General features: G+C 53.2%; 1 protein-coding gene across 1 annotated transcript; it reads left to right on the top strand.

Moving 5' to 3' along the window:
* The first annotated feature begins 1,678 nt into the window (after window positions 1-1,678).
* On the top strand, window positions 1,679-25,450 carry NT5C1A (5'-nucleotidase, cytosolic IA). Its single transcript, XM_075539286.1, has 6 exons — window positions 1,679-1,798; window positions 11,190-11,357; window positions 11,806-11,935; window positions 14,342-14,464; window positions 16,887-17,071; window positions 20,545-25,450. Exons 1-6 carry the CDS (start codon window positions 1,679-1,681, stop codon window positions 20,908-20,910), a joined length of 1,092 nt encoding a protein of 363 aa, XP_075395401.1. The 3' UTR covers window positions 20,911-25,450.
* Window positions 25,451-27,544: the final 2,094 nt, after the last annotated feature.

The raw sequence follows: 27,544 nt of genomic DNA, 5'->3' as shown, positions 1-27,544 counted from the left end.
ATTCTACAGTCTTCCTACTGACCTCATCCTTTTCCTCCAGAAAGCACCTGGGAATAATTGACCTCTTGGAGTTTCAATTGTCTATTGCTGTGTAACAAGCCACCCCCAAACTTCATGCTTAAAACAACCATTTATTGGTTTTTCATGATTCCGTGGGTTGGCTGGGCTCGTCTGGGAGGTTTTATTGCTTCGTGTGGCAACAAATGGGGTGACTCACACAACTACATTTTCTTAGCAACTTGGCACTGGGCTGAGGCTGGAGCAACCAAGTTGACCTCACTTACATGTCTACCAATTGATGTTGGCAGTCACCTAGGACATCTCAGCTCTCCACTGGCTCTTCTGCTCTCTCCCATGTGGCTTTTCTGGTCAGGTAATTCAGACTTCCCAAGAGGACAGAAACAGAAACTGCAAGGTCTCAGAAGGTTTGATTTTGGAAGCCCTATAACATCACTTCTTTGACATTCCATTAATTAAAGTAACTCATGGAGCTTGCTCACATTCAAGAGAAGGGAGCTAGACTTATCTCTGGATGGCCAAAGTGTCAAGGTCACATCGCCAGTGGGCAAGCAGAGGGGAAAGAGTGTGAAGTCATCTCTGGAAACAACCTATGGTGCCCAGAGAAGAGCAGGCTTAAATATACACGCCCCCATCCTAAAACTTAAAGAAAACAAGATTATTTCTGCCCATCTACAGAACGTGGGCATGGTAGAGGCTGCCAGATTTGGCCTTCCCATTAGACCCCCTGGGGTTAAGCCAGGATTTTCCCTTGAGACCCCCACCCACTCTGTGTGCTCCTCCGGGCTGACGGCCATCACTCAATGACGCTGTCCGTCGACTTCCTCGCTTATGCCTTTGGGATAAGCGCACAACTCCAGGGTGGTGGTCCAAGAAGGCTCTCTCGCTGGAGGGTCCCTCATGTACCCTCCCTTCTTCCAGCCCTTCCAAACCTTCCAGCACCATCCCAGGCTGGGCAGGTGGAACCTGGGAGCGCGCGCCCCCTGCTGTCCACCCAGGGAGCAAGCACTGGGGCGGGGGAGCGGGGGTAGGGGGCGTCCAGTCTGGGTCTTTCCAGTCCAGTCCCCTGCCAGGCAGAGGGAAGCCCTGTCTCACCACAGACTTCAGGGCTCCCTTTGCATGGGCGTGGAAGAGCTGCCCGCCTGCGGTGAATGGAGCTGGGCGACCACCACCTCTTCCCCATCCACGAGGGGGGCCCCAAGCTCCCCGCATCTGAGGGGGCAGAGGAGAGGCTAGTTTTTCAATTTGCTCCCTTGTGGATCACCAGCCTGGGGAGAAAGTTGCCAAACCCTCGGCTGAATGCCCTTGAAGGCCTGTGAAGAAACATCTCGAATCCGAAGCAGCCCCTCCACTGGAGCGCGCTGGAGGTGGGGGACAGGCGGGGTGGGGGTGGGGGCCGATGGAGGAAGAAAAGCTCAGCTGTCCTCAAAGTAGCTCACAACATCCAGGCAGCCGAGGGCGAGTAGATCACCCCACCGCCCCCTCCCCCCCAACTTGCATCCTGGCAGGCGGGGCGGCCCGCACCCCGCCCTCGCGGCCGGCGGGCTCTCGCACGCACACTCCCCCGCCCGGCCCTTGTCGCGGCCGGACGCGCCTCCCTCCTGCCGGGCCCCGCGGCCCCGTGGCCCCAGCACCCTCCGGGCCGGCTCAGCGCCCCAACATGGAACCTCGGGACCCCCGCGAGCCCCGGCCGGGAGCAGAGACCGCGGCGGCCCCGCGCGGGGCAGAAGCCAAGACTGTCAACGACAAGACTGTCACGCCCAAGAAGAAACCCAAATCGGTAAAGGCAGAGCACGGGGTAGTGGGTGGGAGAGGAGAGATGCACCCCCGGGGGGGAGGGGACGTAAACCCCTGGGGAACGATCAGTGGTGCCCCTCCGGGAGGGGAGCGCAACCCTCAGCACTAGAATGGCCCAGCTTTGGCTCCGGCTCCGGTTTATTTTGGGAGCTCGGCTCTGGTGCTTTCTTCCTCAGGGCTCGGGTTCCAAGCCAGGCGCTCCCTCCCTCTCGCGCCCCAGCCCCGGGCGCCCGCGATAGCACTTGTTGGCAACGCCGGTCAGCGATGCCTGCGGAAGAGCCCGGGGTTTTGGTAACCGAGCCCAGGCAACCCGGTTCCTGGCAGAGCGCTCCGGGCTCCGCCATCTGGGCACTTGGCTATGGACCGGAGTCTCTGCGTCGGGGCTCGGGATCGGGGTCGTGCGCCTAAGGCGAGGTGTAGGGGTGCTCGTTCCAGGCACAGGACTCCCCGCTTCAGATTCCCAGTTCCCAACGTGTGCCCGCCCAGGATCTCCTCCCCTTGCAATGACCTTCAGTATCCCCCCACCCCCGCCCATGACCCCACCCGGAGGTCTCAGCCCTCCAGGGACCCATACAGAGACATCAGTTCCTTGGCCCACCGGGCTGATTGATGACCTCCTGGTGCGCCCGGAGGATGCCTCCCAGAGTCTAACCTTCAAGCATCCTGCTGCTTCTCCCAAAGACCCCGCTGCAGGAGGGCCACCTCATCAATACTCACTCCCCGTGCACCTGCAGGCCCCTGGCACCGCGGGGGGGGGGGGGGAGATGGAGGCCCTGCCTGGGGAGCTCCGGGTGCATTGATGGAGCCCGGTAACAGGCAGGCAGGAGACCCTGCCCAGCGCGGGAGGGAGTCTAGTGCAGGCAGGGACTATGGAGCAGGGCAGCCTTGGTGGTGTCATGCCACTAGAGGTGGAGTTTGGGCTGCCGCCCAGCTGGAGTAGGAGGCATTTCCCAGGCATATCGGCATCTCTATGGAAAATAGCACCTGTGACAAGCGCTGAAGGCACGCCCCTGTCTAAACATCGGACAGCCAACTTCAATGGTTTTAAGGTTGCATTATGAATGAAAACTATGAGGTTTTCCCCCTCTTTTTTCCAAGTTTTATTGGCATATAAGTCACATATCATACAACCGAATAGTTTCATCACATCAAGAGGAGTTGTACAATCATCACCACAATCCGTTTTGAGCATTTTCTTCCTTCTTGTACTCATTACTAGCTCCCCATTTACCCCCAACCCCCTCTGCCAGACCCCCCAAGGAACCATTAATCTAGTCACTGTCCTATAGATTTACCTATCCTGCATTTCTTTCTTTCTTCTTCTTTATTTCCCCTTTGTTTTGTTCTTTATTTATTTTTTTAATTTAATTTTTATTTAATAATTTTATTGGGACTCATACAACTCTTATCACAATCCATACATCCATTCATGTGTGAAGCACATTTGTACATTTGTTGCAATCATCATTTTCAAAACATTTGCTTTCTACTTGAGCCCTTGGTGTCAGCTCCTCATTTTTCCCGTCCTTCCCCACTGCCCCCTCCCTCATGAACCCTTGTCAATTTATGAATTATTATTATTTTGTCCTTCTTTATGTTAAAGATCATTTTATTGGGGGCTCCTACAGCTCTTATAACAACCCATACATCAATTGTATCAAACATATTTGTACATTTGTTGCCATCATTAGTTTCTAAACATTTACATTCTATTTGAGCCCTTGGTATCAGCTCCTCTTTTTACCCTCTATCCTGAGTTTCATATACAGAAAAACATTTTTTAAAAACAACAAAAACTAACAACAACAAAGTAAAATAGATAAAATTCTCAATCAAAAATAAAGCAGAAAATATGAAAAACTAGAACAAATTCAATGGGATCCTAAGCGAGATCACATGATAGGGTGCACTTTTTAACCTTAACTGCATCTGCAACAATCCACTTTCCAATGCATTTATGCATGACAGCAAGACTAGTCACGTCCTTGATCCATGGCCAGAAGGGATGCACCAGGGGCTTACTCCACATGACACCCAGCTTGTAAATAGATTTAACATCATATCAGCCCAAATATACAAGTCAAGCCTATTAATCTTTTATGAGCACATTACAGCACTACATGGAAATCATCGTTAATTCGTCCCTGCTTTCATTGATGAAAAACTGGCCTACAGTGTGCTCAGTCTTTTTTCCTTCAGTTTCTTCTTTCTCTACCCAGCAGGCAAGTTCACACACTCTGCCTTGACCCCGCAGAGGCTCTCAAATACAAAAGTTTAGCTTTAACTTATTGAATGATCTCACGGAACTGGATGGAAACTGCCTGGGTAATAGAAACTGCTCAGCGATGCCCCTTCAGGTGATGCTGGAGAAACATGCTATACTCGCTGTGCTGTAAAACCCTCTGTGGGGAAGCAGCAGGCATAAAAAGCCTGAAGATAGATGCCTCTGATAGATGCTCTGGAGTCAGGCCTGAATGGGACAGTGCAGTGTCATAGGGAGAAGAGCTGGATGATTGCCCGGAAGCCCACAGAGGACCTTGAGTTCTATGTTAAGGAACCTGGACCCTGTTCAAGGGGTGGGGCTCAGGGGTTCCAAACTAGGCTCATTGGAGCCCCATCTTTAGGGGTCCATTGTATTGGCTTTCTTTTTCAAAGTAGGTTTTAAGCAAGTAAGACTTTGAGATGAAGATCAACGCAGCCCATGTGTTCGGTGGATACTTTAGGCTGTGGGAATTGTTAGGTGCCCCTTGGATGCCTGTTCTGTGGCTGGTATGTTTGAGCCGATATCTATGTGCCATGGATGGTTGGTATGCTTCGGCCACTGTGAATTGTCTTATAGCACAGAGGCTTATCTTCCAGCACTACATTTAAAATGAATAGAAAAGCACCCCACTGCCATCGAATCCATCCTGACTCATAATGACCCTCCCTAGAACTCCCCGTAGTGTATGGGGTTACCCATTGGGCTTCTAAGCACAAGGTCAGCAGTTCAAAACCACTAGACGTTCCATAGAAGAAAGGATCAGCTATCTACTTCCGTTAAGTTACAATCTGGGAAACCCACAGGCAAGTGGCAGTTCTACCCTATCCTATTGGGTTATTATGAGTCAGGCTTGACTCGATGACAGTGAGTTTAGAGTTGAGGGTTTCCTAGGCCGTAAATCTTTATGGGAGCAGTAGCCTCACTTTTCTTCCTTATAGTGGCTGGTGGGTTTGAACTGCCAATCTTGAGATCAGCCGTCCCACGCTTACCCGGCAGCAACCCCAGAGCTTCTCTCTCAGCACTATTTTGGACAATATTCTGTTGTGACGCTGAGTTTAAATAAAGGGAGCGACCATTTTCTTGGCGATGGCAGCATTGAAGTGGATCCTTAAGCATTTCATTCATTATCAAAAGAATAAAGAGACTAATACAACTGGAAGAAAAAATACAAGAGTATCTTGTTAAAGATTCCATAAAAGAACACCGATCAAAAGGGGGGAGATGTAGAAGAATTTCAAAGTCTTATGGATTCTAGACTTTCTGGAGTCCTGGAGGCTGGGTGAACCCCTAAGATTATTGCCCTAAGCTCATCTTTAAACCTTAAACCAAAAAGATCCCCTTCTTAAAACTGAACAATTTGGCTTAATGAGTTAAAAAAAAAACAAACAACAAACCATCCTTAAGCATGTGCTCTCTGAAGATCTATGTGGGATCAAACTGTCAACAGCAAGTTGAAAGATGAGGTAGGAATCTCAGGGGGAAGTGAGCTTATATGAATGGCAGCGAAACAACTCAGGAAAGGCGTGTGGCAAGGCTTGCAAAATTCAAGTAGTACCAATCAAGGTCACTAAGTTGTACCTGTGGAAACGAAATTGATGTCTCTTTTGCTGTGTATATTCTCAACAACAGTCACATATTTAATTTTTTTATTCTTGTTTATGGAAGAGAATCTTGAAAAATTGCAAGGCCTGTAGTTGAAAGCAACAAGCAAACAAATACAGCCTCTTGCTCGCCATTGGGCACTTACAGATGTGAATCGGGGCTTTCTGGATACTACGCAAGCCGAAGCAAACACACACAGGGGACTGGATGCTACGCAAGCGGAAGCAAACACACACACAGGGGACTGGATGCTCAAGCTTCAGCCTGCCACTCACACCACATGTTGTAATCCAAACATCTGTATTCTCACCAATTGACTTATGACGAGCATTCAGACGCATGCTGCATTTGATTGTGCAAACTAAATGCATAGTGATACAATAAGATAATACTTGGGTCCCGGGTTGAGGTTCCACCCAGCCGTTCACTTAGGGGAAAGGCTATGCTGCTTGGGAAGGAAAAAAAAAAAAGGTAAGAAAACGCTGTTGCAGGGAATTAACTTGGTTCTGTTTTCCTTCTAGAAAGAAAACCCTGGGGCAGTGTGGATGATGGATGGAGAGGGAGAGGCTGGCAGCAGGCAGACCTGAGAGAAGGCTGTCCCTGCCTGAGCAGGAAGCGGGACTAATGGGTGGCCTGGGGGATGGGGTGGGAGGAAGGAAGGAAAGCGTTCTGACTGGTGAGGTGAGCAGAGAATAAACATTCTCTGTCCCCCTAGACCGGGAGGCACCTGGGAGCTCAGGCCCAGTGGTTGGTGTGCCTCCTCAGACTGACCTTGGGTTTTCTGTGAGGCAGAAGCCCAGGGTTCGGGCATCTCTCCTCCTTCCTACTGTGGCCTCTCCTCCCACAGGCTATTGTAGGGGCTTTGGGCCTCATGAGCTCCATCGGGACCTGGCCTGGGTTTATTCTCCACCCCAGGGGCCCAGCGGGACCTATGTAACTCCTCAAGGCCCCAAAGGGGCCTCGCCTCATGGGAACTGAGGACTTCCTCAGTCTACAGCTAGTTCCTCTCTTCTCCAGATAAGTCCTTCTAGAAATAACAGCTTTGACTCTGTTTCTATCTTGGGCACCGCAGGCAGACTCATGCTAGTCTAAATGGGAGCTCCCTAGGCAGGCAGGGCTGGGCTTTCCTCCCCAGCCCCCACCCCCATGTTCTCCAAGCCAGAGTAATGGGCCTGCAGCCCAGCCATGGTGGGCGCAGAGAGCTGGCAGCACCCTGGCTCCCAGGATCCCAGGGTTTCCAGGCTGAGCCCTGGGATGCAGAATGTTCTTACTCAATTACCAGTCTAGGATCTGGGCTTCTCTCTGATTTCTGGAGGAGCTTCTGTCCCTAGCTGTACTTGACAACACATGACAGGTGGCGGCCCGCTGAGACTAGTCCCAGAAGGGTCTCTGAGTGCTCTGGCCTTGGTGAGCCATCTGTGCCTCTCTCAGGGGCTGGGTGACGCCCTGAGTGCAAACTTGGCACCTGCTTTTACCTTGTTGGAGGCTCCTGGCTCCTGAGCGACCCAGTGGCCGCCCCCTTGGCTCTGGCTTCTCTCTCATCTGCTTCCTTCAGCTCTGTGGAGTCTGGCCAGACCACTCACATGCCCCAGCTGGGATGCATCTTTCCTGCACGGGTGCGGTGTGGGAACAGTAGTGGGGGAGGCAAGGTTCTGCCCATAGAGCCAGCAGTCTGAAGCTGTGTGCCCCCGCCTCTGGATCACCAGAGCCTCCCTGTGAAGGCTTTCCCTGGTGTCTCTCAGTTTCCTTCTTGGGAGGGGAGAGCTAGGGAGGAAAGAAGTCATGTCCGGCTTGGCCCAAATCTACAAAGGTCATACAGAAGCTATGGCCATGTCCTAACTTGCCATTTATTGGCTGTGTTAACTTGGACAAGTCATTTGTCCTCCCTAAGCCTCAATCTCTCCATCTGTCAGATGGGATGGACGAACAATACCTGCGGGTGATTGTGAGGTTTATGGGGTTAAGTGTCTATGGCTGGCAGATTGAGCCCACCCAGAGGTGCTTTTGGAGACAGGGCTGCCCCTGGCATTGGCAGCCATGAAAACCCTAGGGCACAGTTCTACTCTGTACACGTGGGGCTGCCAGGAGGGGAAACAAACTCAACAGCAACTAACAAGACCCTGTGTAACATGCTCAGTCCTGTGTGCTACATGTAGCAAGTGTCCCCGGGGAATGAGCAGGTGGTAGTGACAAGATGTTAAACTTCACCGCTGGTACAGCAAGGGCACAAACCAACTTGAACTGACCTCCAGGTCTCAGAACTGGAACCAGGCCTAGAGCAGCAGTTCTGGACCTGTGGGTCATAACCCCTTCGGGAGTCGAACGACCCTTTCACAGAGGTCGCCCAATTCATCACAGTAGCAAAATGACAGTGATGAAGTATCAACAAAAGTAATTTTATGGTTGGGGTCACCACAACATGAGGAACTGTATGAAAGGGTCGCAGCATTAGGAAGATGGAGAACCACTATCCTAGAGACATCCTCTGGGCAGGGTATCATGGGAATGGATACGCAGAGGGGTTGTCTCGAGAGGAGCTGAGATTACAGCGTTAGGTCTTTTGGGGACTGTTCAGGGACACTCATCAGAGGGGCTGCTGTGTGAATCAGGTCTGGTCTAGAGGCCAAAGCATGGGATCTCATTCTGGCTCTGCTTTCACTTTGTTGTGTGGCCTAGGGTGATTCTCTGCCCCTCTCTATGACTCTTTCCCCAGAGACTACTAGGAAGGGCAGCCAGGCCATTTTTTTCTTAAACTGGCCCGAGGTAGGGTAGGATGGTATCTGGGTAGCTGCTGAGCCAGAGGGCCCTGGATTCAGCAATCTGGCAGGGACTGTGGGACAGAGAGTTAGGAGAGAGACCTTGGCTGGTTGCCTATCCTGCAGCAGCCAGCTTGGGAACCTGCCTGGGCTGGGTGGGAGGGAAGCTGGCTCTCTGTCCTTGAAGAGGTGATGGGTCTGTCCCCAAGGTAATCTGCTCAGGAGAGAAGACAAGCTCAGACTCTCTGTTAAAGATCCTCAGGGCTTCCTGGACTTATGAGAGTGGGTCTCTTCCCGTGACCTTCACCATCCCCAGCCATCCCTCCAGCACCTCTTTTCTTTCCCGCTTTTAACTTTACCTTCTCTTCTTCAAGGCTCTCAGTTGCCCAGGGAGTTAGGTAGTGTCCATGCTAAGCACACACACACACACACAGTGGGGTCAGCAACCAGCAGAGGCCTTTGGGCTGCACCTCAAAGGTGAGACACCTGCCCACACTGCCGCCTTACACTGACCCTGCCAGCCACAGACCCCATCCTGGCTGAGGTTAAAAGTCAAATGCAAGCTGAAGGTCACCACATGGGTTTGGAAAACGTGTTGATCTCCCGTTCCTACTTTGCAGTTGTGAAGCTGCGCTGTTCAACATGATAGCCTCTATCCACATGTGGCCATTTAAATTGAAATTAATTAAAATTAAATACAATTTTAAAATATCCATCCCCTCAATCTCACTGGCCACATTCCGAATGTTTCACAGGCAAATGTCAGGTAGTGGATATCTCTTTGCACAACACAGACTATAGAACATTTCCATTGCCACAGGAAGTTCTGTTGAGCTATGTTCTTCTGGAAAAACTCACTGCCATCGAGTCAATGCTGACTCATAGAGAACCCCTGTGGCTTTCCAAGACTGTAACTATTCACAGGAGTAGAAGTCCAGTCTTTCTCTGGCAGAGCTGCTGGTGGCTTCAAACAGCCAACCATGCAGATTACATCCCAGCTCCTAACCACTACACCGCCAAGGCTCCACCAGGGCTCCTTCTAAAGCAGTGGCTCTCAACCTTCCTAATGCCATGACCCTTTAATACAGTTCCTCATGTTGTGATGAGCCCCCAACCATAACATTATTTTCATGGCTATTTCACCATTGTAATTTTGCTACTGTTATGAATTGGGTGACTCCTGTGAAAGGGTTGTTCAACCCCCAAAGGGGTCTCGACCCACATGTTGAGAACCACTGTTCTAAAGGCTGGTATCAATCTCAAATCTCTGCCCTGGGAATAGGTCATAAGTTCCCTAGAGGCAGGGATCATTTCTGCAGCACCCCCAGCACAGTGGACAGGGGTCTTGATTGAGTCCCAGGCTTCAGCCCAGAATGGAGTTAACATCTAGTTTGAGGCTAAAAAGTTGTCTAGAAGTTAGCTGGCTAGAACCTGGGAAAGAGTGGCTCGGCAGGGAGAAGGGGAGTGAATGCATATTCAGGGAGCAGAGAGGTCCAAACACACAAAGGGGGCAAAGCGGAGGGGTGAGTGGGTGAGTGGAGTGGAGGATTCTCTTGTGAAGGGCTGCCAAAGGTGGGCTAAAAGCTGCCCATAAGCGTGGGCACTGTGGAAAGGTTTCAAGCAGAGGTGAGCTATGCTCAGATCTGGGTTTTAGAAATTCCCCTCTTGCCACAATTGGAGGAGAGACTGAGGGTGGGTGAGACAGAATGAGGCCCTGGACTGTGGTAGTGGCCATATGTGTTAGTCCAGGTAGACTAGAGAAACAAATCCATAGACACTCATATGTGTACAGAAAGAGTTTTATATAAAGAGCAATTGTATATTGAGAAAACAGCCCAGTCCAGATCAAGTCCATAAGTTCAATATTAGCCCATATGTGCAATACCAGTCTATAATTTCCTCTTCAGACTCATGCAGCACATGCAATAATGTTGAGTACAGGAAGATCCCAGGCCGGTGGGTGGAAAGCCTTGTGGATCCAGTAGCAGAGGAAGTATCTCAGCATTGGTGTGGGTCTCCACGAGGCTCCTCTAGCCCCAAGGCTCTGGCTCCCATTAGTATAGGCCCCATGTGGCTTGTCAACAGGAAGACAAAGCAGAGTCTGTAACTGGCCTCCAATCGGCTATTTATCTCTGTGCCTCCAAATGAGGTCATCCTCCACCCCTTCACAAGTTGACACGAGATTATGTAACTGCCACCCCATAGAAGTGGATGGGGTCTAGAAGTCCAATGGATGGGTTTTGGTGGTTCATTGGTTAGGCAACAGCGCCGGGCTGACTCCTGGGCATCTATCTTGGGCAATGGGGTGGATGGTGGTGCTGAGCACTGAGGTGATGAAAAGGGGTGGGACTTTTACTTTGAGCATGTCAAGCTTGACTGGAGCCGTGAGTTCGGATGTCTGGTGTTCAGGAGTAAGCTATGGGGTGGAGGTCAATGTTCTTATGCAGCTGTCATGTTCCAGCACCATTTCTTACTAAGGGCATGTCTGGAGATCTTTGGCTACATGCTTGGCATTCGGGTTTCTATTGTGTAATGGGTTTGCATGTCCATCGCATCCGATTGTGCTCCTCCCAAGGTTTCCCCAGTCCCTAGCTCTGCCCTGCCCAGAGGGTGGCCTGACCTAGGTCTGCTCCTACCTGAGTCTCCTTAGGGCAAGGACTGGGACTGGCCTTCTCCCTGGAGGGGCCTGACAAGGCGCCCCTGCCAGTGCTCCGGGAGTGTGAACAGCCTTCTTCCCTCCTGCATCCCGGCAGCCCAAGCCCCAGAACGCAGTCACCATCGCCGTGTCCTCGCGAGCCTTGTTCCGAATGGACGAGGAGCAGCGGATCTACACGGAGCAGGGCGTGGAGGAGTACGTGCGCTACCAGCTGGAACACGAGAACGAGCCCTTCAGCCCGGGGCCCGCCTTCGCCTTCGTGAAGGTGAGGGTGCAGTCCCACCACTAGTTCCTAGGGGCCGAGTACCCGAGGGAGAGACGGAAAGGGGGTCCCCGCTGGGCCGCGTTCCCATGGGGTGGTTCCCCCCTGTCTTAGAGGGTCGCTCTGAGTGGGCATCGACGATCACAGCGGTCCTATCCCATTGTGCATGGGGTTTTGCCATGCCTTGGGGGTGACTCAATGGCAGCTAACATCCACAACCGTGCCAGGTCACCAGTTTGAGCAATGGAGCACGGGCTGGATTTTGACGCCCACGCATCCATTTGTGTGCCTCTGTGGGATCCAAGTGAGAGAGAACAGCTTGACGAGAAGGTAGCACCCGCTCACTGATGCCATCCTGAACCTGGCCACCGACGCCCTGCCCCAGGGGATCTCAGCTCCCCCCGCCCCCGCGTGCTCTGGGGCTGAGCCCCCTGTGCCCTCGCCCACGCAGGCTCTGGAGGCTGTGAACAGGAGGCTGCGGGAGCTGTACCCCGACAGTGAGGACCTTTTCGACATCGTCCTCATGACCAACAACCACGCGCAAGTGGGAGTGCGTCTCATCAACAGTATCAACCACTACGGTGAGCAGGAGGGGCCGCGCGCTGCCACCCCTCGCCAGGCCTCTGGGCTCGGGGCCACAGCAGGCAGGGTGAGGCCACACGGGCTGGTAACCCCAGACCCTCGCTGACTTTCTGAGTGTGGATAGATAGTCACCCGAGACTGACGGCAAGCTACCATGGGCTAACCTCCTGACCGGCTGCAAAAACACCCTGGCTGCCTAACAGTTGGACTCTAGCCAGCCGCTGCAGCCCAGCTAGAACACAGCGCTGCACAGGCAGGCACTGACCCAGCAAGCTACTGGCTGCCTCTGTGCCTCGGTTTCCCCCTCTGTAATGCGCTGCTGGGGGCAGCAAGTGCTGTCGTCTCAGATAGGTTTGTCTAAACCCTTTTTCATCCCCTTGTTGTACCTAGGTGTTTTCTTTTAACAGTTTTATTGGCATTTAATCCACGTATCACACAATTCGACAGTTCAATTATATCAAGAACTGTACAATCATTACAATTTCAGAACACCCCCCCACCATGATTCAATTGCCTTTAAAATGAGTTGGTGAGTGTGTTATCACCTTCAGTTCTAGTGCTCACTCCCTCTCCCACCTTCATGGTTTATGCCCCAAATCCCCTCACGTTTGTCTAAACCAGTGCTTCTCCGCCTTCCTAATGCCAAGACCCTTTATTTTTTTTATTTTTTTTTTTCATTTTTTTTTCAAGACCCTTTAATACAGTTCCTCATGTTGTGGTGACCCCCAACCATAAAATTATTTTCGTTGCTACTGCATAACTAATTTTGCTACTGTCTTGAATCGGGCGACCCCAGTGAAAGGGTCGCTCGACCCCCAAAGGGGTCTCGACCCATAGGTTGAGAACTACTGGAACTCTTGAATGAAAGCAACAGACCTTCCAAACCTAGCTCAAGGCGAAGAAGACTCCTTTATTAGATTTCCAGAGGGTGTGTGTGTGTCTGAGGGAGCCCTGGTGGTGTTGTGGTTACTTGTTAGACTGCTAACCATAGGTCAGCAGTTCGAAACCACCAGCTGCTCACGAGAGAAAGATGAGGCTTTCTTCTCCCATTACAGTCTCAGAAACTCACAAGGGCAGTTTCTACCCTGTCCTGTAGGGTCACTCATTGTGAGTTAGTTTGGTTTGTTGTGGAGCGAGGAGGGGCAACTTTGAGGGCTGTTTGCCCCAGTGCTGTGGTCATGGTCCGGGCTACTTGATCCCGTCCACTGCTCTGCAGAGGGGACAAAGTGGCCGTCTGCTTCCGTAGAGATTACAGCTTCAGAAGTCCCGCTGGGTTATTCTTCCTTGTCCTATGGCGCCCCCCCCGTGAGTCAGAATCAACTAGAAGGTTGGGTCAATGGGTTAATTTAGACCACAGACAGGAAGTCAACAGGGCCTCAAAAAGCCTGAATACGAGGAAGGTAAACTGGGTTTTTATCTCTGAGTGGCATGAGCCCTTTCTTCTGCTTTCCTTTGCAAGTCTGTTCCTTGTTTCTCTTTTTTTAAAACCCTGTCTTTCTCCCCATAGTAAGCTTCTTTGCTTTCCTGAACATGGCTGCAACTGACGAGTTGGCGGGTTCTTGCTTTAAGCAACCAAGGGCACGCAGTAGGACATTTTCCCATTGTAATTTCCAGTCGCTGGGAATGGGAGTGACAAATGGAAACATTTCCATGTGGCATAGTCACAACGGAATCAGAAGAGCGCCCAGCTGGTGGTGGAGCGGGGTCCTGAGTCACCCCCGCTGGGCCTCGCATGTCCCCTACCAGTGACAGAGTAACTCAGTAGGCTCCGACCAACAGCCATTTAAACACCCCCCACCCCCGGCAAATATTTGCACCACCCTGGCAGCTGCGTGTGCGGTTCAAACCAAGCCAGTTGCCATGGAGTTGATTATAGCCCACGGTGACGTCAGGCCTGTCAGGGAAGGGCTATGCTCTGTGGAATAGAAGTGTGTGGAAGTCGATTGCCAGGGCTTTCTGCCGAGGTGCCTCTGGGTGGACTCAAACCACTGACCTTTTGGTTAGAGCCAAGCTCTTAACTGTTTGTGTCACCTGGGTAGTAGCTGCCTATCAATCCAGGCAAGGAAAAAGAGCCCACTTGAGTAGTGGCTCACGTGTTTTCCTCTCACCCAATCAGCTTTAACCAGAAAGGCAAGGTCCCATATCAGTCGTGGCTGGGGGCCCCACCTCCTGAGTTTTATGACTCACTGACAAGAGCCTGCTGCTCTGAGCCAGGCAATGGCTAGAGAAGGGTGATTTCATGGATGAAGAAGGATGGAGAGGGGCGCAGAGAGGAGGGACGCTGGCCTACAATTACACGAAGAATCAGGATGCCCACCTCCCATCCCCACTACTGGACCGAGTGACCCCTCTGAAGTCCTTGGGGCTGGCCCTGCCCTCAACTCGGAACTCTGCTTCCTCTGCAGACCTGTTCATCGAGCGGTTCTGCATGACAGGTGGGAACAGCCCCATCTGCTATCTCAAGGCCTATCACACCAACCTCTACTTGTCAGCGGATGCGGAAAAGGTGCAGGAAGCCATCGATGAAGGTGAGTTGGACTGAGGAGGGGGAGACCGAGAGTCTAAGGAAGAGAGCCCCAGGGTGGAGGGCTGGTCCGAGAGCTCCAAGCAGGTGCTGGAGGGTGCCCTGCTAACTGGAAGGGACAGCTGCACAGTGTCCCCTAATTCCTGACACCTGCCTTGTAAACTGAGAGCAAAGCCCTACCTATCGCATTTTCATACGAGCCCTGGCAGCTGGTGTTTTCCCTGACGTGGGTGGTCTGGGGGGACACACTGCCTGTGGCTTCCAGGATGGTTTAAAGACGTGGAAACCCTGAGGGTTGTTAGGGGCTAGAATCGGCTAGGAGACGGTGGGTTTGGTTTGGGGTCTCTCCCTCTCCTGCCTGTTGTCCTACCATGTTAAGGGAGCTTGAACTCGTAAGCAACTCCCAGCTTCCCGTTTCCATGGAAACCCTTCTTATGGCCCAGGCAACCAACTGCTGCCTTCTAAAACGCCTCCAGGTCGGCTCAGGTGGGATGATTCCTGTGTGACTCTGGGCACCTTCTGCCCCTCTCTGGGGAAGAAAGTCTGTATCCAGTTCAGCCTGGGCAGTGGGCCTGGGAACTGCCCAGCTTCTCCAGCAATGGAGCTAGCTGCCCAGTGCTGGGGGGTGGGGGTGGGGTTAGGAGACCCAATTTCAAATGCTGGCAAAGAGATTCCAACTCCCACCTGACCCCACCCCATGTGCCTCTTGTGACCCCCACCCATGTGTCTCTTGTGGGGCAGTTCTATGTGGGATCGTACCTTGTCTCAGGCCTCCCGGGAGGCTGTGAATCCCCTTGCACTTGGAAGAGAACAGGCCACAGAGGAGGAAGTGCTGCCTGTAGATCTACCGGAGAGGGCTTCTCAAGCCAAACACTGGTGGTGGGGTCTTTAGCCACCAACAAAAGAATCCTGTCTCTTCCTCTTGCATGCTGTCTCCCGGCTGGGTGCCCAGCTTCTCTCCCCCTGAGCTGCTGGGGAGCTCCAAGAGCCTTGCTTAACCAAAAGCCGGTTCCTTGGGTGGCACACCCTCCAGGGCCCTGGCACTAGTGTACATCTGTATCTGTACTTTGACCCTGGGCTAGGGAGCAGGGGAGTGGTCAGGAAGGGAGCCTGCTTAGGGCGGGCTTTCTCTTGGCTCCAGCAATGGCTGAGCTGAGCAGGTGTCTGACCTGTAAGCAAGGGCCTGCTCTTGCTTACAGCAGCCTGCTGTAAGGAACTCCCAAGCTGGTACTGCCCACTCCCCACAGAGATCTGTCAGACCTGTCCCTGTGATCCAAAGACAGGGTGGAAGTGGAGTTTGAATTGATCAAGAATAGGGAGCGACTGAGCTGGCTGCCCAAGGGTCTGGCCTCTGAGAACTCTCTCTGTGTTGTCTGGTGCAGCTCCAGCCCGGGGGAAACCCAGGGCTGAAGGGAGTCTGCAGAGACAGACATGTCTGGTGCCGTCAGCCTGGGGGCCTTCGTGATGGTAGACTGAGAGTTCCTCCACTCCACCCTACCCCATCAGAGACTGCAGCCTAGGATCTCTGTCCCAGACCGAGTTGAGCAGGCCATTCATTCTCAGACTGCCTTGAGGAGGTGAAGATGTGTGAGAACCAGGAGAGAGAGCTGAGGCTAAACCAGTCAGGGCTCCTTCCCAGTGCCCTGTGTGTCTCCAGGGAGCCATTAGTGAACCCCTGTGTAGGTCTGTTAAAATTTAAAGCCAAACTCCGCTCACAGTGGATTCCGGCACACAGCAGCCCTGTAGGACAGAGTAGAGCTGCCCTGTGAGTTTCCGAGACTGTGAATCTTTACAGGAGCAGAAAACCTCTTCTTTCTCCCACGGAGTGACTGGTGGTTTTGAATGACTGACCTTGGGGTTAGCGGAGTCACCAGGGCTCCTCGTACAGGTCTCTCCATTCTGCTCTCTTTACAGCTCAGATGGGACTGGGTGTGGGACCCACCCTACCCTGACATGGTGTCATTAACATAACGAAAAGAAAATTCTAATGTCCAACCAGGCTTGTATTTAAAGGTATAAAAACCACTGCCATTTAATCGACTCTGACCCACAACGACCCTGTAGGACAGAGCAGAACTGCTCCCCGGAGCTTCTGAGGCTGGACATCTTTACAGGAGCAGGCAGCTGTCTTCCCAGGGTGTGGATAGAGGGCTTGAACAGCTGACCTTGAGGTTGGCAGCCCAGTGCTTAATCCACTACACCATCAAAACTCATTATTGACAGACCTAAGGGTTAGAATTTTGACAATTTAGGGGAGGACACGACTCAAGCCATGGAATCGATCTATCCCAAATCTTAGTTGAGAGAGATGGGGTAAGGATCACCTGGGATAGCCATTTCCTGCACCCCACGGGCAGCTCGGGGTTTTCAAGAGGGTCCTCAATGCCTAGCTGGGGACCATTTCATGGTGACCTCTCTCTGCCTAGGGATTGCAGCCGCCACCATCTTCAGCCCCAGCAAGGATGTGATGGTGTCCCAGAGCCAGCTGCGTGTGGCCTTCGACGGGGACGCTGTGCTCTTCTCAGATGAGTCAGAGCGCATTGTCAAGGCCCATGGGCTGGACAGGTTCTTTGAGCATGAGAAAGCCCACGAGAACAAGCCTCTGGCCCAGGTACTCCAGATAGTCCCGGGAACCAAGTGGAGAAAGCCGCACCCCACAACTTGCCCTTGGACTGAGCCCCAATACCAGGCTCAGCCCAGAATTGAGTCAAGGCCCCTCTCCCAACCTCCAACCCTCACCCCTCTTGACTGGCTTCTGATGAGCTTCAACCCACGCGCTGATGCCCTCCTTCAAGTCCCCACCCCCTCGCTAAGCTCCTCTCTGAAGCCCCTACCACTTTTACACAGCTCCAATCCCCTTTCTGAAGTCCCTCCAAAGCCCCTTCCCTCTCACGAAAGCTCTTTCATCTCTCCGAAGCCCCCCACCCCTCTTTGTACCACTAGTCCCAATGTGAGGTCCCGCTTTCCCCTCTGAAGCCTGTCACCTCGCTGAAGCCTCCATCCTCTGCCTGAGCTCCCCATTCTCTTTCAGGGAACCTCAGCCCTTCTTGAGCACTCCGACTCTCTCTGGGCGTCTCCACCCCCTTGAATAAGCTTCCAGCCACTCAATAAGCCCCTCTTCCCCTCCCTGGAAGAAAGGAAGAGCTGGACTGGTGTAGGGAGACCCAACCGCCTCCCACCCATCCCTCCCTCGGGGACCTTCACTCAGCCTTACACTGCTCAGCATCTTGAGGAGAGCTTGGGAGAAACTCCCTGGGGTCAGAGCTGTTGGGACTCCCAGGCTTCCTGGGAGCTGTGATTGGTGCTTGGATCAAAACTTGGTGTGCATGCGCAGTACTCCCAGAGGCCCTCTCTGCCCTCCCAGCAGGTCCCAGGACTTCACTGTGGCTCCGGAGCAGTCAATTCACCCCCATTCCCCTCGGTTCCCTTGGCGATCCTTGGGAAGCCAGAGTAGGATCGTTTTACCACTGTGAAGTGGGCAGAGGCCCTGGAGACCACTGTGTGCTGCAGGTCACCCGGTGTGTTAGTCTGGGGAGACTAGAGAAACAAATTCATAAACACACATATGTATATAAGGGAGAGGTTTATATGCAAGAGGAATTGGACATTGAGAAAACATCCCAACCCAGTTCAGTCCAAGGCCATAAGTCCAATATTAGCCCATATATCCAATACCAATCTATAAGGTCTTCTTCAGACTCACGAAACACATGCAATGAAGCCAAATGCAGGACAATCGCAAACCAGTGGGTAGAAAGTCTTTGGATCCAGTGGCACTGTAAGCATCTCAGTGCTGGCAGGGGTCTCTCTCTGTGGCTTCTCCAGCTTCTGAGGTCTGGTTGCGTCCATGTGGCTTGTCTTCTGCAATGTCTCCCAGGGAGTAGCAAAGAGAGCGGTGTCTTTGCCTCCAAGGAGGAAGTACCAGATTTCCCAGAATCCTCAGAAGGCCATGCCCACACAGAAGTCTCATTGGCTATCTCCAGATTGACAGCCTAGACTCCACCCCTACACTCTTAATCCTTAAATTGACACCAGATTAGGTGACTACCACACCCGGCAAGTGAGGTGCCTCCAAGGTTAGAACTTTTCCCTGTTTCCAGCTGCGATTACAGAACTTCTTTTTCTTCTTCTTCCTCCTCCTCCTCCTTCTTCTTCTTCGCGCTCTTTTTTTCTCTACAAGTCCTCACTATACTTCACTGTTCTCAACATGGTGTGAATGAATCCTTCCCCCTGTGCCAGCGTGCTTGAGCCTGACACCCTGGGACACCCATGTGCCCGGTTGGCAAGGCTGACATTCAGCAGCTCTTTGCAGGTGGAGTCTGTTCAGACTGGAGGGTGGGTGCCGATGCCCTGCTGTTGTTGTGAGGTGCCATCGAGTCAGTTCTGACCCACGGTGCCCCTGTGTCTAACAGGAAGAAACCCTGCCCAGGTCTGCACCGTCCTCACGATCATTCCTGTGCCTGAGCCCATGGTCAACCCGTCTCACCGAGGGCTTTTCCCTCCTTTGTTGCCCCTCTACATTACCAAGCATCACGTCCTCCTGCAGGGACCGGTCTCTGTGGATAACATGTCAAACGTATGTGAGACAAAATCTCACCATTCATGCCTCTAAGGAGCACACTGGCCATACTTCCTCCAAACATCTGTTTGTCCTTTTGGCAGTCCAGGATCCTTTCCATATTCTTCGCCGGCACCACGATTCAAACGCACGAGTCTTTCTTCAGCCTTCATTATGCACTGTCCAATAGCCAGGTCGTAGCTGCCAAGTATTTTTAATATCCTCCCCGCTGATGGGCACCGAAGGCCACCCTGACAGAGCTCCGGGGAAGACCCCGTGTCCCTGGTGCACACATGGCTTGACCTGCCGTTACAGTTACCTTGGCACAGCTGCCCTGACCCAGATGACCACAGTCGCAATGACACAGCCACCCAGATGCACACAGTTGCCTACAGTCGAGCACACAGTAGCCCTGGCAGGGGGTGTGTTGTCATTGCTGTTAGCTGCTGTCAGGTCAACCCCCAGCTCACAACGCCCCGTGCACAGCGGGAGGAGACACTGCTGCCTGCTCCTGGGTCATCCCCATGCTCGGTGGTGCCGGTTGTGATCCACAGGGGCCGTGGTGCCGGTTGTGATCCACAGGGGGTGTTCACTGGCTGGCTTTCAGAAGTAGTTCACCAGGCTGTTCTTCCTTATCTGAATCTGAAAGTCTTGCTAAAACCTGTTCAGCATCTCCACCATCCACAAGCTTCCACTGATAGATGGGGGGAATTGCAGGTGCCCAGGCCAGGAGTTGAACACGGGGCTTGCACATGGAAGGCGAGAAACCTCCCACTGTGCTTCCAGATGCAGCAAAAGTAAAAGGTTTAGGGAGCCTTGGAAGCTTATTTTTGTGATTATTGTTAGGTGCTATTGAGTTGGTTCCGACTCATAGTGACCCCATGTACACAGCCCCGTCCACCCGGTGACATCCTCCCAATCGTTCGTATGTTTGAGCCTGTTGCAGCCACGGTACCAATCCATCTCCCCGAGGCCTTCTTCCTTTTCTCTGCCCCTCCACTTCACCAAGCACGATGCCCTTCGCCAGGGGCTGGTCTCTCCTGATAGCATGAGACGAAGTCTCGCCATCTTGGCTTCTAATAAGCATTCTTATTAGACAGATCTGTTTGTTCCTTTGGCAGTCCATGATCCTTGCAATCATCTTCGCCAACACCAGAGTTCAAGTGCATCGGTTCTTCTCTGATCCTCCTTATACAAGGTCCAACTTTCACATGCATATGAGGCGATTGAAAATACCCTGGCTTGGACCTGGCACATCTTAGTCCTCAAAGTAACAACCTTGCTTTTCAGTGCTTTGAGGAGGTCTTGTGCAAACTTACCTAATGCGGTGTGTTGTCCGATCTCTTGATTGTGGCTTCTGTGAGAGTTGATTGGGGATCTAAGCAAGAGGAAATCCTTGAAATCTGAGGATTTCTATGCTCAATGCCAAGGCATTCATACTCAAGGTGTGGTGGGGGAGCCCACCTGGTGTGGTGGCTAGTGTTCGGGTGAGTGATTCACTCACATCTTCCTTTGCCTGTTCACAGGGACCCCTAAAGGGCTTTCTGGAGGCGCTGGGTAGGCTGCAGAAGAAGTTCTACTCCAAGGGCCTGAGGCTGGAGTGCCCAATCCGCACCTACTTGGTGACTGCACGCAGTGCAGCCAGTTCTGGTGCCCGGGCTCTCAAGACCCTGCGCAGCTGGGGCCTGGAAACAGACGAGGCCCTGTTCCTGGCCGGAGCACCCAAGGGCCCCCTCCTGGAGAAGATCCGCCCACACATCTTCTTTGACGACCAGATGTTCCACGTGGCTGGGGCTCAGGAGATGGGCACAGTGGCTGCCCATGTGCCTTACGGTGTGGCACAGACACCCCGGCAACCTGCAGCGACAAAGCACGCCCCGTTTGCCCAGTAGCTGAGTATCCGGGGCCGACTTCATCCGAGCCCCATTGCTCCAGGCATGGGGCTGGATACTTCAGCACGCTGCCTAGTGGGCCCCACTAGTTCCTCAGCTTCCACCTGCAGCCTGTCTGTCCTGATCCCTGTGAGTGAGGCATTCATAGGAGTGGGCACAGATGGGACTGGTGTTCTCACCGCCCCTCCTTCTGGGTGGGCCTGGTCCTAAAGGGAATGTAAGACTGTGCAGAGCAGCTAGATGCCAGTGGGAAGTTGATGGGACTGAGGGTGGGGCGCCAGAGAAGCCTGGATGCCTGCAAAGGGGTTTAGGGGTGAAGACTAGCTCAGTGCTGTACAAAGCATACTGCTCTGAGACAGACGCTCTGCCTGGGTTTAGCTGCATGACTAGTAAGCTCCTCCCTTCCATGGACTTCAGGCTCCCCATCTTTTAGTTGGTCTTCAGAGTCTCCTTTCGCCAAAGCTTGACTCTGGAAGGTCGCCCTCTTGGAAGGAAGCCTTCGAAGCCAGGGCTGCTGCTGGACTGAGGGCCCCTCTGTGTCCCCGACAGAAAGATGCCCTCCATTAGGAAACAGCAGCTTTCCTCTGGGCGGGCCCAGGCCCATGCTGGGATGCACAGCTTGCTCAGAGGACACGAGCTAGATTTCAGCCCAGAGGACAAATTGCACCTTTGTCCACAACAGCCTTATCTATAATTTTCAGCATTTGGAAATCACTGGACAAGAGACCTATCTGCTGTTTATACCTGTGACCTATTTCTCTATAATCCAGGTCATCAGGGCTCAGCTTGCCTGGTGGGAGTTGATGGGAGTGATGGGAGCCCCTAACCTGCCTGCATATGCTCCTCCAGCCACCAGGGGGCACTGCAGATTCCTCCAGGGGAAGAGTTGGCTGTAGACACCATCTGGTGGGTACTTCCTTTGCTTTTAATCTCTGAGCCAAAGTTCCGTTGTTCCTGCCTTCCACCCCCTGGGTGTCAGGCCCTACTAGTGGTTTCCAACACGTGCCAGCCCCGTTTGTTAGGGTAGGAGTATGCTCTGTAGGGTTTTTTGATGGCCAGGCCTTTCTTCCAAGGCACTTCTAGGTGGACTCCAGCTGCTAACTCCTTGGTTGACAACCGAGCACACTGGCAGTTGGCACCCCAGGTGTACCAGCCCCTCTCCCCAGTGATCTCATCTAGCTGTGCTGTTTGGCCTAGTCTGCTGAGCCATTCTCCCCAAGGGGGAAGAAGAGGCGAGAAGGCATGTCTACTGGTGGGCGTCAAACGCAGGGGGAGAAGGTTCAATGGTGAAGTGGGAGGCTGCCCAGACTGGGGCCGAGTGAGCAGTAGCATGAGGAGGTCTTGTGTGAGACAAACAATACAGAAACCGTGACCATAGACAGGATGGAGATGTCCCCAGAGGTGAGGAGCGCTCAGCCACTGGGACACCGTGGGAAGGATTCCGGGAGGAAGCGACCTCTCTCTGGCAGGCCTGAGGACCCTTCACCCTGACACAGCCCCTTCAGCGCCACTTCCCACGCCCTGGCCGAACTCTCACTGCTTGATCAATCACTTCCTCCCTCTCTGACCGACCCCCAGGAGGCCTAACAAGGGGTGAGCAGACGATGGTGTTCGGGACCAGCCGTCCAGCTCTCTGGCCGGATCCTAGCTGTGAGGTGTGTGAAGGGGAGTTGGTGGGAAAGTCAGAGCCCGACCTCTGACCCTCTGGGGACTGAGCGCTGCATTTGAATAGACACGGTGCTGGGCAGCGGGAGGCAGCACGGTCATTGCAGAAAGATTTCTAAAATGGAGAAAAACATGAGAACACAGCAGAGGTGGTTTTCGAAGAAGCAACAGTTGGTCAGAAGAACTGTGGGGGGATTGAGCGCCCAGCCCCAGGGTTAAGGTACCCTGGGGAGGATGTGCTGAGACGCCTCATCTGGGGACACGGGCATCCTTGCACCCAGCAGGACACATGATGACGACGATGTCTTTGTTCAAGGTCTTTCCACCCCACGGTCAGGATCCTCGGGCCAACAAAGGGCTAAAAGCAAAGGGGCCTGGTTTCTGGCTTGCTCTGCTGCCAGTGCTCCAATCCCAGCTACGGACAGCCTCTCGAGAGAGGAAGTGAGAGCAGAAGCTTAGCCCCAGAGTCACCTTTGGTCTTGGCTGAACCCCAACAAGGTCAGAATCGCCCTTGGATGAACCTTGGATGAGCGCCCTTGGGCTCACAGTGTTGGTGGCCAAAGAAGCCGGCAGCGCTGCACACGCAGCTCAGGCCACAGGACCAGCGTGCGCACATGTACTGTTCGGGCTGCACCAGATGTCACCTAATTAAGATAAACTCCAGGACTGGGACCCATGTGGTCCCATCCCCAGGGCAGAGTGGTGGACAATATCAGGAAACAGGAGACTAGGACGCTGGCAGCAGCGAGTTCAGGTGCCTCAACAGCCTGGTTTTTGCTGGCGTGTCATTAATCGACATGGACAGCTGCCGTGGGCAATGGAGAGGCATTAAGGATCCAAATTCTATTACCGGTACCAGAAAGGAGCATCGCAAGTCTGGGGACAAAAATATCGTTCAGGGCTGGAAGGAAAAGCCAGTGGGTCTGGGGGCGGGCTTGAGCAGCAGGGAGACAAACCTGGGGATTGTTCCAAGGGGCAAGAAGAACCCTGCGGTGTCGAGCGATGCTTATTGTGTCACCAGGCAAGTGAGAAAGCCAGGTTCAGCCCTGGAGCTCCAGGCCCTAGCCTGGGCTGCAGCACAAGTCCCAGCGGCCACAGCTCCTGCCAAGCTGGGTTCCTTTTAGCTTCTCCAACCCGTCCTGCCGCCCCCTGGACCCAAGCAAGCCCCAGCCCCAAAGGAAACTGCCACTTAGAGACACGGAAGCCCTGTTACTAACCTCGGGAGCTGCTAAGATAATTGCAAAACTGCCCCTTCTTCCTCGGGAGAGCCCAGTCCGGTAGCAAGAAGCGGTGGCATAAGCTAGTAGAAACCGAAACCAGCGAGTTCCGGTCCGAAACGGCTCTGGCATGATAATGAGCGGTGCGGGCGAGGGGCCCTGGGTTGCCTCTGCCTCAGAGACCTTGTTTAGCACAGAACAAAATGTTGCTGGGTCTGCGCCATCTTCACAATTGTTGCTACGGTAATTCTCTGCCACAAGCAGGATTGTCCCTGTCTAGTGATCGGCTCTTCTTGAAGATGTGTCCAAACCGCGAGACTTTGCCTCTAAGGAGCATTCTGGCTGGACGTCCTCTAAGACAAACTGGTTCGTTCTTGCAGCCCGCGGGACACGAGGCTCTCGCTGCCAACGCCCGTGACTGCAGGGGCCGAGTCTTCCTTTCGCACATCCGGCTTCCACGTGTGTGTGACCTGACTGCGAACACCTTGGCTGGGCCCGGCACTCTTCAGCCACCAGAGTAGCAGCTTTGCTTTTCAGCGCTCTCACGAGCTCTTGGCCAGCTAGGGTATCCCGTACCGCAGGCACCGTTTGCTTTCTTGACTGCCACTTTGATGGGCATTGAGTGTCCGTTCAAGAGGAGTGAGATCTTTGAAAACGTCGATTTCTTCACCAGTAATAATGAGAAATAAGCTTCAATCAACTGGAATGCACCAGAGCAGCCAAGCTAGCGGAGTATTCTGGGGCCCCGGGGAAATACTGCACATCAATGGAGCCCCCTGGGTGTCTCCCCATTGCTTCAGCTGCACTGGCCCTCTGTCCTCCCATGAGCCTGCAAAAGGGGCCTCCCAAACCCTGCCCCATCCGTTTGGCCAGTGTCCACTCTACTTGAAGGTTCCCTGGCCATGCTGGTTGAGAGATCTAAAGTAACTTGCCCAAAGTCACACCGCTAGTAAGTGGTGGTACAAGACTCACATCTGTCTGATGCCTGGAGCCGGCTCGTAGGCATTAAGCCAGTCTCCTCGGGGATATGCAGAGCGGTGGCGAGAGGCTTCCTCCAAGACGCTAACCGTCACGTTAAAAATGATGATGATGCATTAAGTGGGCATATGTTCATACAGTTTCCTAACTGCCTAAAACAAAGTTAAGCCAAACATTTGCAGATGCCCCTACAGCACTTCCAGGTAGCCTGAGTTCTGTGGCAGGGCCTGGCACCTCTCGTCCGGCTGCCTGCTTTGGTAAAGAGTGTTTGGCTGGCACATGGTCATGCATGCTGTTGATGGCTGCTGTCACCCTGTCGTCGCAGGGTTATGCTGTTGCAGCGGAGACCTCAAACCCCAAAATAGTTGTTATCTGGCCATTCGTGGAACATCTATCAAGAAACAAAACACCTCACTGCCATTGAGTCATTTCCGACTCATAGTGACCATATAGGACAGAGAAGAACTGCCCCTCTGAGTTTCCAAAAATGTCACTAACTCTTTATGGGAGTAGAAAGCCTCCTCTTTCTCACAAGGAATGGCTAGTGGTTTGGAACTGCTGACCTTGCCGTTAGCAGCCCTATGCACAACCACTCCACCACCAGGTTCCACTTCAGGCTGCAGCAAAACCCCACCGTCCACTCCATCTGAAAGAAACCAGGTTCCATTCAGCTAAGTACTCACAGGCAGAGACCGGCTTCAGAGGCAGGCCATGGGGGATGGGGTGGGGGTGGGGTGCAGGCACTTCCTTGATGTTCGACTGACCCATGACCACTAGGATTCGATTTCAAGCGTGGGATTATTTTCAAGTGACCCATGGCCTGCTGTCATTTGGAACCTTGTTGGTGCTTGCATAGGACCTGAGCGTGCCTTCCCAAGGTGGAGGGGCAGGAGCAGGATTCGTGCCTGGGGGTGGGGGAGCCCGGCTGCTGTTTGGTGTGGCTTTGCTGTGCTCTACTTGTCGCTGCCCACGTGGTGCCTTTTGGAAAGTGACGAGTGCGGCGTGGATCTTAGCTAAATATAAGCTCAGGATCATTGAAGTGCCCAGGATTGACGGACAAGTCAGCCAATGCTTTCTGTGGAGGTCAGAGCAAGCTCTTCCCGAAGAAGTGCCCAGGGGCAGTCTCGGGCAGTTGAGAAGTGGCTGGTCCAATGAGAGGGACAGCTCCGATAAGCACTGGCACACAGTGTAGGGTGTGGACACCAAACAGGCATGCCCTCGTAATGGAATCGTGGCGCCCAGGAAACCTGGTTAACCGCCAACCAGGCTCTTCTGGCTCCTCGCGACCTTGTGTGGGACACAAGGAATCAGTCGCTCATCCTGGGCCAGCCTCACAGTTCTTGGTATGTTGAGCCCGTTGTTGCAGCTATGATGCCAGCCCATCTCTTCAAGAGTCTTCCTTTCTGAGTCTTCCTTTCTGAGGCGCAGGAATCTAGAATCCTGGAAACGTGGGTCCAGGATCCACTGCAGGACTGGCGAGTGTGGAAACCACATCCCTTAGAGCCGCAGAAACCGTGGTTGGTCCATCATGAGTCACCCCTCCAAGAACCCAGGGCCTGGCTTCGGAATCCTTCTCAGCCCAGCCTTCCAGGCAGCTACTCCTACCTAGCCAGTTGGAGTTGGCACAAGAGATGAAACTTGCTGGTAACTCACTATCCGTACTGCTCTCCCATGTCAATATCCGGGAGGCATTCCGGGTCCTGGGTGGGTGTTCGTTCTATGATGCCACAGTGCGGTTTTAAGGATGTGAGGGTCTCGCCCCCCGCCCCGCCCCCTTGGACGTAAATCGAAGATACGGGAGAATGGCATAGTATGTGTGGATTGGTGGCTTCCCTGACAAGCAGTGCCTAGATTTTGCATTTGGAAGCAAAGGACAAAATCTCCTCTTACCAGTAGGTGGCGCCACGAGCCAGCACTCAGCTCTTAACTGGATCTCCCCCCACCTCTGTCCTTCATAGGGACTTGGCAGAGTTATGTGGGACTCTCTTTCCCCACACTTCTGCCTCTCTCCCGACAACACACCTGCTGCTGTCGAGTTGATTCCAACTCACGGCGACCCTGTGCACAGCTCTAGCCAGTTGGGAAGGACCAGAATGGTGCTCTGAAGAGACTTGTTAAACAAACCTGTGTGACAGACGGACTCTTCTTGCCGATAACTACTGTGTTTGTGTGCACCCAGGTAATAATTGTCCTTGTGCGGGTGCTCATGTGCATGTGTGGAAGGGGTTAGGTGACTCTGCTGATGACGGTGCGTGTGTTTCTGTGATGTCGTCAGTTCCAGTTCACTGCAACCCTGAAGGACAGAGTGGCACTGTCCCCATTGGGTTCTCTAGGCCGTCATCTTTATAACCTGTATAACCTGTCTGTCGTATGGTCACCCCTTCCCTGATCATCTCGCCCAGTCCTCCCGTGGAGTGGCTGGTGGAGTGGCTGGTGGGCTCCAGTCGCTGGCCTTTCAATGAGCAGCTAGCATCACATCACCAGGCTTCCCTCGTGTGTAGAGGTGTGTGTGTGTGTGTGCAAGCGTGCCTACACACCTGAGTATGCATGGGATGTGTAAGGGATGGTTGTCTTTGTTAGCTGAGAGACCTGGGCACCACCTACTGTTCTGCATCCTAAGTCTAGTTCTGGCTCTTTTATCATCTCGTGGGCATCCAGGGCATGGCTACTAACTCTCTGCCTCACCCAGCACACCCCTGAGCCTTGGAAGAGAATGGTGTAGTCAGTACCAGGATACCTCCTTGGCTCTACCAGCCTCTCCATCTCCCCAGTTT

This window comes from Tenrec ecaudatus, chromosome 1 (assembly GCF_050624435.1).
Source record: "Tenrec ecaudatus isolate mTenEca1 chromosome 1, mTenEca1.hap1, whole genome shotgun sequence".
Taxonomy (NCBI): domain Eukaryota; kingdom Metazoa; phylum Chordata; class Mammalia; order Afrosoricida; family Tenrecidae; genus Tenrec; species Tenrec ecaudatus.
This window is presented reverse-complemented; position numbering and strand designations above follow the sequence as displayed.

Coding starts and splice junctions, on each gene's coding strand:
- NT5C1A (XM_075539286.1), top strand. CDS start 1,679: ATGGAACCTCGGGACCCCCGCGAGCCCCGGCCGGGAGCAGAGACCGCG. Junction 14,465..16,886: donor GCAGGAAGCCATCGATGAAG/GTGAGTTGGACT, acceptor CTCTCTGCCTAG/GGATTGCAGCCGCCACCATC. Junction 17,072..20,544: donor AGAACAAGCCTCTGGCCCAG/GTACTCCAGATA, acceptor GCCTGTTCACAG/GGACCCCTAAAGGGCTTTCT.